The sequence below is a fragment of the Nicotiana tomentosiformis genome, chromosome 4 (assembly GCF_000390325.3).
Source record: "Nicotiana tomentosiformis chromosome 4, ASM39032v3, whole genome shotgun sequence".
NCBI lineage: Eukaryota > Viridiplantae > Streptophyta > Magnoliopsida > Solanales > Solanaceae > Nicotiana > Nicotiana tomentosiformis.
The window spans coordinates 52,782,546-52,794,509 of record NC_090815.1 but is presented as its reverse complement, the minus strand read 5'-3'; the positions used below and the strand labels follow the sequence as shown (position 1 = coordinate 52,794,509).

General features: G+C 37.2%; 1 protein-coding gene across 1 annotated transcript; it reads right to left on the bottom strand.

The window, feature by feature from the left end:
* Positions 1-4,588: 4,588 nt before the first annotated feature.
* LOC104094111 (uncharacterized) lies at positions 4,589-5,881 on the bottom strand. Its single transcript, XM_009599973.4, has 4 exons — positions 5,333-5,881; positions 5,133-5,249; positions 4,938-5,051; positions 4,589-4,826 (listed from the first exon to the last, which is right to left on the bottom strand). The coding sequence occupies exons 1-3, from the start codon at positions 5,552-5,554 to the stop codon at positions 4,944-4,946; spliced, it is 447 nt and encodes a 148-aa protein (XP_009598268.1). The 5' UTR covers positions 5,555-5,881; the 3' UTR covers positions 4,589-4,826; positions 4,938-4,943.
* Between the last annotated feature and the right edge of the window lie 6,083 nt (positions 5,882-11,964).

The window sequence follows — 11,964 nt, the reverse complement described above, 5'->3', positions numbered from 1 at the left end:
TTAAAAAGTTCATTATCCAACTCATTTTTTATTGAATAACATGGGTAGATAACTGTTTTCCTTTAACCATTTTGCCACAACTACTTGTCAACTTGGATAATTATTTTTTATCAATTTTTCCACCACTATTAGTGATGCACATAGTTGTAGATGTCACAGTATTAACTTTCATACGAACACCCTAAGGTGATAAGGAAATGTAAACGCTAAAACGACCGTAATGGATATGGACAAGAGTTATGTAACGACCCGACCGGTCTTTTGAGAATTAGCGTCACGTTCGGTGGTTTGAGGTCTCGAGCAGTTTTGTATTATGTGTTATGACTTGCGTGTGTGGTCGAGTTCGATTTTCGAATGATTCAGGATCAATTTAGAAGAAGGATTCTTGTTTTAAAAGTTTAAGCGGTAAGAATTGATCGAAATTTGACTTTTATGTAGACGACTCCGAAATGGCATTTTGATGATTCCAATAGTATCGTATAGTAATTTTGGACTTAGCCGTGCATCCGGATTTGGATTTGGAGGTCCGTAGGATAAGTTGAAGCATTTTGGCAAAAATTGGAAAGTCAAAATTTTGGAAGGTTGAGAGGTTTGATCGGGAGTTGACTCGGTTGATATTAGGCTCTGATTGCGATTCCGAGAGTTGGATTAGCTCCGTATTTCATATGGGACTTGCATTCAAAATTATAGGTCATTCCGGATTGATTTGATATATTTCGGCACGAGTTTGGAAGTCGGATGATTTGGAAATTCATAAGTTCGATTCGAGGTGCGATTCGTAGTTTAACGTTGTTTGATCACTACTAAAAAATAACAAATTTGCGACCGTCAAATCAATCAAAAATCGGTCAGAAATCGTGTTTTTCCGACGGATTTCCGACTGAAAAGTGTTAGTTGGAAAACACGTGGTCGCAATAAATTTGCGACGGAATCAGTCTAAAATTTGCGACGAATTCAGTCGCGAATTGAAAAATACGGGAACATTTGAAATTAGGCCATTTCCGACCGACTCAGTCGCAAATTTAGCGACCGATTCAGTCGCTAACCTGAATTAAAAAAATAAATATAAATTAAAGGTTGCGATTGATTCCGTCGTAAAATTAAAAAATAAAATTAATTTTTAATTAATTATTCTAACTGAATCTGTCATAAATATTAATTATTAATTAATTAAAAATATCGATATTTCTCCATTTGTGACTGATTCAGTCGCAAATGTTAATTAAATTTTGTTAGAAATTTTCAATTTGCGACTGAGTCAGTTGCAAATTTGGGTAATTCCTAGTGAAATTTGCGACTGATTCAGTTGTAAATATGGGCATTATTAAGCAGAATTCTGCCGTATTTCTAATTACACCACCTGCCAAATAAAACAGCCAATCAAACACCTAACAACCAGACAAAAACCTAATATAACAATCCAAAACCTAATATAACAATCCAAATACAATATTTACTACAAAACGAATAGTAATATTTATAACAATTCAACCAACTAATCAAACAACCAACTATCAAACAACATAAATTACACATGTGTCACGACCCGGAATCCTCACCGTCGAGACCGTGATGGCGCCTAACATTACACTTGCTAGGCAAGCCAACGTTAGAGATTTATTAGCTAATTCTTTTACATTTCAGAGATTAACAATAAGCAAGCTATAACAAGTCGAAATGAATGCGAACATATATATAACAACTTCAAATATATGCCACTACTACCTAGAATCTGGAGTCACAATTCACGAACATTCTAAGATTTTACTACAAGTATTTGTCCGAAAGAAATACAACTGTTTGCAAAAATAAGGAAACAGTGAAGTATGAGGTATAGAAGGGGACGCCAGGGCCTGTGGACGCCAACAGGTCTACCTTGGGTCTCCTAGCAAGTAAATCCTACAGCCAACCTCTCGATCAGCTCAGACCAACTACAAAATCTGCACAGGAAGTGCAAAGTGCAGTATCAGTAAAACCGACCCCATGTACTGGTAAGTGTCGAGCCTAACCTCGATGAAGGAGTGATGAGGCTACGGCGGGGCACTCACAATATAGTCTGCGTATAGTATAAATATTAATAAAAACAGAAAGAGAAAGAGAGGATAAAGTAAAGCAGTAACTGGTAAGAGATAACTACAGTTCTCGAAGTAATTCAACAGCGTTCAGTTACTACCAATCCTTAAGTGTAAACAAGAATACCATACAGCTAACACAGTGGGAAAAAAAACATAAACACATAAGTTGTTGCGGCGCACAACCCGATCCCACCGTACATACCACATTCCTCCATTATTTCCTCATAATAGCATAAACAACATAATATAAATAAAAGTGTTGCGGCGTGCAACCCGATCCCACCATATCACAATAATCACAATCACAGTTCACCCTTATTTCACCAAACATTCCACCCTTATTACACCTGTTGCGGCATGCAACCCGATCCCACCGTACAATATCAATTCACCCTTATTCCTCTTCAATATATCACCCTTATTCAACCTGCTGCGGCGCGCAACCCGATCCCACCAAATCCATATCAATTACTCAGTAAGTACAGAAATTCCATAATTCAAATCACATAACCCTTCACAAAGCTTAACTTCAAACCGAAACAATTAGGAAGCTTGTACACTATGAAAATTCACACAAGTAATACTACTCAGCGAGACCAAATCTAGAATATACCATAAAATTACCGATAAACCAGCTTAAGCAAATAATAGGAGATAACGAAGCTATGGAACAACTACTACTATTAACAGAGCGAAACGATGTCTAACAAGTAGCAATTAGGCATGAAAATACAAGTAAAGCATGTAACAGTTAGGCATTTAATGAGACCATATGAGAGGAACGGGAAAGAAACAGGCAAAACAGATAAATTGGCGACGCATAAGTACTCGTCACCTCACATATACGCCGCTCACATGAATTTCATATAACAAATAAGTCAAGAGTTCCTAATCCCTCAACTCAAGATAGACACAACACTTACCTCGCTCCACATGCCACTCAATGCTCAATTACAGCTTTTCCTCTAGAATCCACCTTCAAACCACTCGTATCTAGCCACAATTAACTCAATAACATCAAATATTGCTAAGGGAATCAATTACAATACATAAATTTTGATTTTCCAAACTTTTTCCCAAAAAGTCAAAAATCGACCTCAGGCCCGCTTGGTCAAAACTCGAGGTTCGGACCAAAACTCATTCATCTATTCACCCCCGAGCCCGATTATGCAATTAGTTTTGAAATTCGACCTCAATTTGAGGTCTAAATCCCAATTTTCCAAAAATCCCTAATTCTACCCAAACCCCCAATTTTCACCATGCAAATCCTAGATTTTAGGTTGAAAATTCATGAAATGTGATGGGTAATTGAAAGAAAGTGGGTTAGGATCACATACTAATGTTTTGGGGAAGAAATGGTCTTGGAAAAATCGCCTCTAAGTTTTTAGGTTTTGAAAATTTTGGAAAATGAACTAAAATCCCGTCCAAAAATCATTTCGATCAGTTGCAGGTGTCGCATTTGCGACCTGGGGTTTGCAAATGCGAACCCCGAAAATGCGGAAAAACATATCGCAAATGCGAAGGTCTCCCCATTCCTGCTATCTTCGCAAATGCGAAGAAAACCTCGCAAATGCGAGCCTGACCCTTTCGCAAATGCGACCATGTGATCGCAAATGCGATCACTGCCTCTCCCCTTCCCAGTTCGCAAATGCGAAGAACTTGTTCGCAAATGCGAAAACTATAAGGCCAGCAATGTTTCACAAATGCGAGAAAAAGCTCGCAAATGAGGAACCTGCAGGGGTCGCAATGCGATGCATGATCTCGCAAATGCGAGATCAGAGGCCTGCACCAGATATTGCTACACCAGCTATATTCTAAGTCCAATTTTCACTCCGTAGCCTATCCGAAACTCACCCGAGCCCTCGGAGCTCCAAACCAAACACACATACAAGTCTAAAAATATCATATGAACTTTCTCGCGCAATCAAATCGCCAGACTAACACCTAGAACTATGAATTGAACACCAAATCAAATAAAATTTTCAAGAAAACTTTAAAATTCCTATTTTCACAACCGGACACCCGAATCACGTCAAATCAACTCTGTTTTTTATTAAATTTCACAGACAAGTCATAAATATGGTATTGGACTTATACCTGGTTTCGGAACCAAAATACGGACCCGTTATCCAAAAAGTCAAACTTTGGTCAAACACTTCAATTCCATTAAGCTTTCAACTTTCAAATTCTGACATAGTCCGATATCTCGGGCAAGGGACTTCCGATTTTGATTTTGGACATACGCCCAAGTCCCAAATCACGATACGGACCCACCGGGATCATCAGAGTACGAATCCGAATTCGTTTATAGAAAATGTTGACCAAAGTCAACTCAAATGAGATTTTTAGGCAAAATTTCTTATTTTTATCAGTTTTTAGTATAAAAGCTTTTCGGAAAGACGCCCGGACTATGCATGCAAATCGAGGAAGGCTAAACACATGAGTTTTAAAGGTTTCAAATTACAGAATTAGATTTAAATCATAAGATGAACTATCGGGTCATCACAAAATGTCTCTAACTTCAACTATAAAATATTCAAATAGCCTATTCAGAATCCATTGTAGTTCCTTTCTTTCTTTTCTTTTTTAACAATTTTTGGATCAAAACCTGAGTTGCATGAAATTCTTGCGACATTTAATTCACTTTTTGACGCATAGCTTCCATGTCTTCTTGGAAAACTGATGCCCCAGTGAATAGTGGTGCTGGTGGACGACTGGAGGATGGCTGTACTCCAATCCCATAGACTCGACCTTTATTTATTATTTTCAGGAGAAATAAAGAAAAGAAAATAAAATAAGTAAGAAAATAAACACGCAACTTTAAAACTAATACCAAAATAGAAAATTACATAATATTTATACGTTTATTCACGCCACCAGCCGCCTGTTCCAAATTACAGTCATATCCTCCAAGGCCAGCTGAGTTCCTTCAGGGTGAGTTTGTCGCAATGCATCAAGATCAATATGATACTTGTCCTGAAATAAACATAATACATGTTATATAAATAAAATAAACCAGGAGGGAAAAATAATATAATGTTGGTGTTGGGATCATACAAATGTCTCTGAAGCATGCGATTCGACCCATCCTTCTCGTGTGTCGTCCTTCTTCTTCTTCTTGTGAGTCTCCGCAAAGACCTCAGCATAAGTCACATCTCCCCCACGTTCCTTTTCCTGAAAATTAAGAAGTAATTAGATATATATATATATATAACTTGCATAGTTGTAAAACTAAGAATATTTTGTAATGAAATTACCATTCTCAAACGATGGGCTGCAAAACTAATAGAACCTCTAGTATGCAATGCTCCACCCTTAGTAGAAGCTCTGTTTAACTTTGCATGTTCACTCTTCTTCTTCCACTCAAGGGTGTTCCACTTTGCCAAGAGCTGACTCCAAACATCTTCACGTATCCAATTAGGCCTGGTGCCACCTCTTATAGCGATATCTATCTGCATTGAACTGGCCCTCCAAGCCATGTCTTTTGTGCAAGGTAAATTGGAAGATGTTCCATCACGTCAAAAAAATCAAAAGGGAAATTTTTCGCCAACTTGTTTAAAGTTACACGAATGTTACTCTTCATGTAAGTTAGGTTCTCCACCCTCAAGGTGCTAGAACACAACTCCTTGAAAAATAAGCTTACCTCTGTGATGGGCTTCCATATTCTATCAGGCAATGCATTAAACGCAATAGGCGTCAAAGATTCCATGAAAATGTTAGCACTTAAGTTGTTTCTTTAGTTGTTTTTTATATAAACAAGAATTATTATATTGCAAAAAATTTTAACAAGAATTTTTAACAAGAAATTATATAAACAAGTATTAAACAAGAATTTATATAAACAATACAAAAATAGCTAATTAGTCTAAACAAGTAAATTTTTAACATCACTATATACATATTATATTGCAAAAATTATTGATAATTTATCTATACTATATTAAAAATTATATAGCTAATTTGTATATACTATTTTGCTAAATTAATGCAAAAAAACCTGGAAAATGAACGAACAGATCTGCTGTCAAACCACCACCCAAGGGGAGATGAGATGCCGGATTCCTGCACCAAAAATGAGTTAAGCAACCTAGGAACAAAAATTTTGGGAGAGGGGGGAGGGGGGCGGCTGGACGGGGGAAATGGAGCGGGTGAGGGAGAGGGGGAGTGAGAGAGAGGGAAATCATACCTAATATGGTTAGATTAGCGGATAAAATCAACAAATAGAATAGGTGGGGGAAGAAGAGGAGAGGGGGGGAGAGGGAAAAAAGAAGAAAAAATGGGTTAGGGTGTATTACAAAAATAGATTTGCGACCGATTCGGTCGCAAATGCCGTTGACCAATCAAACCTCGTTTTAATTGCATATTCCGACCAAATCGGTCGCAACCTTTTATTTATTTATTTTTAATTTTAAAATTTGTGACTGATTCAGTCGCAAACCATAAAAAATATTTTTGCGGTATTTTTCGCATAATTGAGCGACCAAATCAGTTGCAATTTTGAGCCAAAAATTAAAAAAAAATAAACATGCATTTTTAATAAAGTTTCCGACAGAATTGGTCAAAACTATTCAGTCGCAAATTTGCTATTTTTTAGTAGTGGAAGTGATTTAATGCCTCGAGCAGGTCCGTATTATGTTTTGGGACCTATTGGTATGTTCGTACGGGATCCCGAGGGACTTGGGTGAGTTTCGGATAGGTTTATGTTGTGTTGCGCTTGTTTTGATGTTTCGATGTCGTTTCTTCGAGCATTAATGATATCAAATTAAGAAAATGAGCTCCAAATTTGGTTTTTATTGATGCATTAGATCTGTATTGTAATTACGGAGCCATAACAAAAAGAATCTTCGAATTCGGACATCGTATGAGAGAGTTATACCCATTTGCGTGTCGGGAAAGACTGTTGGTTTCTGGTGTAGTATCCTAGAGCTCGCAAATGCGAACATTTGATGGCATTTGCGACTTCTGCCCTTGTTCCAGTTCGCATTTGCGAACATTTTATCGCATTTGTGACATTTTCCAGCCTTGTTCTTGTTCACAATTACGAAGGCTTTTTCGCTTTTGCGAGGGTTCGCAATTGCGAACCTTGGATCAATTGCGAACCCTGGATCACAAATGCGACATCTGCAGCTTGTTTTCAGCTGTGTAGTTCGGGTTTTTGCTTCATTTTTTGATATTTTTGAACGCTAGGTCCGAGGGTGGGCGATTTTGAGAGAGAAATTTCATCTACAATCGTTGGGTTAGTGCCCTTGTTCAATTTCTATGTATATTTCATGATTATATTTGAGTTTTAACATCAAAATAGTGAGAATCAAAGTGAAAAATTGAATTTTTTTTCTAAATTTCAAAATTATGAAATTTCTTGATTTGAGAGTCGAATTGGACGCCGACTTGAAAACAAATCACGTATTTGAACTCGTTGGGCTATGGGTAGTCGAAATCTACCCCTCGACTCGGGTTTTGACCGGGAGGGGTCTGGGGTTGACTTTTATTGACTTTTTAGAAATTGTATAAAGATCATAGCTTTGATAATTAAAATTATTTTCTCTTGCATCGTTTGATGTATTTAAGTCGTCTTTGGCTAGATTGAGTCGAGCGGAGGTGAATTGGTAAAGGAAAAGCTAATTTGAGTATTGATCTAGCTTCTTTGAGGTAAGTATCTTGCCTAACTTTGTGTGGTGGAACTACCCTTTAGGATTTGAGTCATTTGTGCTAATTGTGTCATGTGAAGGCCGTGTACGCGAGGTGACGAGTACGTACTCGAGCTTAAGTGTAGAAATTTGACCGTTTAGGGCTCTTTGGTTCTTATGTTCATTAGATATGAACTTGTTTTGTCATGTTAAATCCTCCATTTACTAAATCCACCCTTACGTGTCTTATTTAAAATTAATTAATTCATGTTCTACCCTTATTGCCAATTAAACTCTTATGTGTCTTAACTGAAGTTGTTGCCTCTTTTATTGTCATATTATCTCTTCCGTAATTGTTTAACCCTAATTGAAATTATTATTATCTCTTCCGTAATTGCTAATCTTAATTGAAGTTATTAGTATCCTTTCCGTAATTGATTACTTAATTGAAATTACTATTATCTCTTCCGTAATTGCTTAGCCTTAATTAAAGTTTGGTATCCCTTTCATTGTTGACGTATTCTTATTTGGGGTCATTGATTCATGCTATCTCTCTTATCGTCGAATTATACTTTTGTGGAATCATTGTCACACATTATCTCTCCCTTGTTGAGTTATTCCTGTTGAGACCATTATTCTCTGTTGTGTCTTTCTTTGTGAGCTCGTTCTTCCGTTTCTTTGTGTTCGGAAGTTCTTGTGTTGATTTACTTGTTGCATTCTCGTGTTATGGTTATTATTGTTATTGTACTCAGAGTTGTTGATCTGAGGGCTATGCATGGTTATGGTATTGAAACTGTTTTGAGGAAATGCTGTGGCATATGGGCACATGTTGTGAAAGTCATTTAATTGTGTTGTTATGTTTTGGAACATGTGATATTGTTGTGAGGTTGGTCGGAGTGTTCGCACGTGAGTTGTCTGTGTTGTTGTTATTATTGATATTTGCACATGCGGCGTGACAAGGCAGGCTATATATATGGGTTTGCACATGTGGCGAGACAAGGTGAAAATATTATTGTGCGCGTGTGGCGAGAGAAGGCGTGCATTTACTTTATTAATGCGCACGTGGTGAGACAAGGTGGGCTATGTCAAGGAATGATCTGTGATGACTTATGATGGCCTGGGGGGCATTGTTATTATTGATATTTGTGTAGTGGTGTGCCTACCTTGTGTGAGTTATACCGTGCACATTTTGGAGTGATTGTTTCTTATGTGCCATTCATTGTCTCTACTCTTACTTGTTGACTTGAATTGTGGTAGAACACTTGCACAAGCATACACGTAAATAAATCACCCATATCAGTTTAAGGAGAGGAATCCTGATGTTATTGACCATTTACATGTGAGAGTTATTTTGTTGGCACATGAGTTGTTCGTGCAGTCATGAGTCATTATTATTGTTGGCACGTGAATAGTTCGGATATTAGATATTGTCACTCTCTTGGCACGTGAGTCGTCTGTGCAGTTATGAATGGTAATGTGGGCACAAGATGCCAAGTGATTAGGGTTCATGAATTGTGATCCGTGATTTGTGATTAAGAGGTTTGGTACCTCGTGGAAATCCTTGAATAAATCTGGTGTGAAAGCGGTGGTTCTTATTGAGTTGTTACTTGTTTTTCTTTATTTGGTCTCACAGGACTTAGACTGTGCTCAGCTTACTCTACAACGTTGTTACCTGTGTGCCTCATTGCTAATTGTTGCTTTAGTTTCCTATTACAAGCATTGTTTTATTATTGTCAACATGACTAGCTTTATATTGATATTGTCCCTTTGTTAGTTCTACATTTATACTTGTTCAGGTTATTTAGTCCAGTAGGTGTCTTGACTGTCCCTCGTCACTACTCCACCGAGATTAGTTTTGATACTTACTGGGTACCGCTATGGTATACTCATGCTACGCTTTCTGCACATTTTAGTGCAGATCCAGGTATTTCGAAGTTGGTTGATCAATAGCTAGTTGTTCGGGTTTTGCTGTGGAGACTCAAGGTAAACTTGTTATCATGTTCGCAGGCCTCGGAGTCACCTTCTGATATTGTACCTGTACTGTACTACCGGTTTTGGGATTGTAAGTTTTGTATAGAGACTTCTATTTCATATTTAATAGTTGTTGGTTGAATTTTGCTATTAATTCAGTAAGTATTAGGTTTACCTAGTATTGGAGATTAAGTGCCGTCACGACATCCTACGGAGGGAAATTGGGATTGTGACAAGTTCTTGGCTATGCTCATGTAGAATTTGGCAAACAATTAGTTGGCAGTTTTCAAGACAATTATCACAGCGTTAACTAAGGATTTTGAAGCTTTTGAAGCTCCAAGACATTTGTTCTACAGACCATGTTGGCCAACTTTTTTGCTTTAGGTAATCCATATCCTAGACACACTGGCCATCCAATCCAACTATACACCATATCATTTGGTGATTTCTTCAAAAACATGAAAAAAAAATAAAGCAGTGCAATTGGGTCATTAATAGTATCAATAGGATTTTTGGGTACATTAATTTGTATTGGTGAAAAAATAGGTTCGCCATGTGGACAAATAATATGCTGACAAGTGGCATATGAATCGAAGTAATAAAGAAGAATGAAGATCAGAAAAGGCATGAGTAAATACCCATAGAATCGTCTACGAGGATACCGTCCCTATTAACTAGAAAAGAGGAAACATGCATGGAGTGGATAATTAAGGATACTAAAAGGCAGAAGATGAAAGGTTCATTAATAGTCACGAATATGAAAAAAAATCAGCATAATCCGTGATTATGCGCAATTGGTTGTTATTACCTTAAACCATTACTATATAATGGTAATCAATGTAATAAATGTTAGTAACAGGCAAGAATTAAATAAGGCGAAACAGTTACAGTTTATACCTTATTTAAATTCCCTTACCATATCTTGTACCATGATCAAGAAATCCACAAAGTAACACTATATGTTGTTAATCTCGCCCAAGTCACACCTCAAATTGGAGTTGTGAAGCGGTCGATTATAATAATTATACCCAACTAGGAGTCGAGATCGAATCCACAGGGAGCGTAGATGGGATTAGTGGTATGTGTTTGATCTAAGCCCGTGAATTGTCTAAGTTGCACTTTCACAAACTTTGTTTTGATTTTACTTCTAAAATTATACTAAGGATTGCAATTGAAAAATATGAAACTAGAGAAGAATGTTTTTGTTGTTATTTTTCAAATGTGTAAAAGGTCTAGGGCTGTAGCTTCTACCTAGGTGTTTTCCTAACGGGTTGTAGGCTTTAGAGTGAGTTTCGTTGGTCGGGGTGTATTATAGAATTCAACACTCAAATACCCACTCAATACCTCTCTGCAAGAGAGTGATTTTCCCAATTTGGCCTTCTCAAGTCTAAATGGGTATTGAATTAAATAGTTGACAAATTGCTCAAGTCGGTTTTACTATCTCTAGGTTCAACCCTTTAATTGGGACTATCAATCTCTTGATTTCATCCCAAACTCTTGTTAGCCAAGTTTTCCTAGACTAAGTCTCTCTTTCTCAAGTAGAGACCAAATCAAATAGGCTTGAACCAATGTTTGCAACCATTAATTCTACAATTATAGAAAGAACTAGGCAAAATAATACACACCCAACCATAAACAAGCCCTAAATCAAACACTCATTAGGTTCCCACACTAGGGTTGGGTCACAACCCTAGCTAGAAATTTAGCTACTCATAGTGGATAATGAAGAAAATAAAGAAGAAAAGATGATAAAACTCATATTGAAAGATAAATAGATAAAAATCCAATGTAAAATCAACAAGATGAGCTAAAGTTGCCTAAAAGAGTAAAGAAAAACGGCTACAGACTTTCTGGTATTTAAAACTTGCCCTAATTTCATGAAAGTAGTCTATTTATACAAAGCTGGAATTTTCGGATAAAATTACCCTTTCGGAGGTTCTGCGGCCCCACAATTATATATTGGAACTCTCTAAATCTTGACTTCTGCGGTCACACAGTTCTTGCTGGGCTTGGAGTTGGAACTCTCTGAACCTTGGCTTCTGCGGTTGCACAATTATTGTGCGGTCCGCACCTTACATTGCAGCTATGTTAATTCTTCTTCATGTTCTGCAGCCGCACACAAAATTCTGCGGTACGCACTTTAGCTTTTTGTGCTTGATTTTTGTCCTTGTTCAAAAGCACTCCTCTTGAGTTTGATTTCATCGTAATGGCTCATTTTCCAATACTCCTCCAAGTAAGCATATTTCATCAGTTTTTGGGAATACCTTTAAACATTTTTGAACTAAAACAGA

What these genes read in the sequence shown, in the direction of transcription:
- LOC104094111 (XM_009599973.4), bottom strand. Translation starts at nt 5,554, where the DNA reads ATGGCTTGGAGGGCCAGTTCAATGCAGATAGATATCGCTATAAGAGGT. An exon ending in CAGCCCATCGTTTGAGAATG is followed by an intron (nt 5,250 to 5,332) that starts GTAATTTCATTA and finishes CTTAATTTTCAG; the next exon opens with GAAAAGGAACGTGGGGGAGA. An exon ending in CGCATGCTTCAGAGACATTT is followed by an intron (nt 5,052 to 5,132) that starts GTATGATCCCAA and finishes TGTTTATTTCAG; the next exon opens with GACAAGTATCATATTGATCT.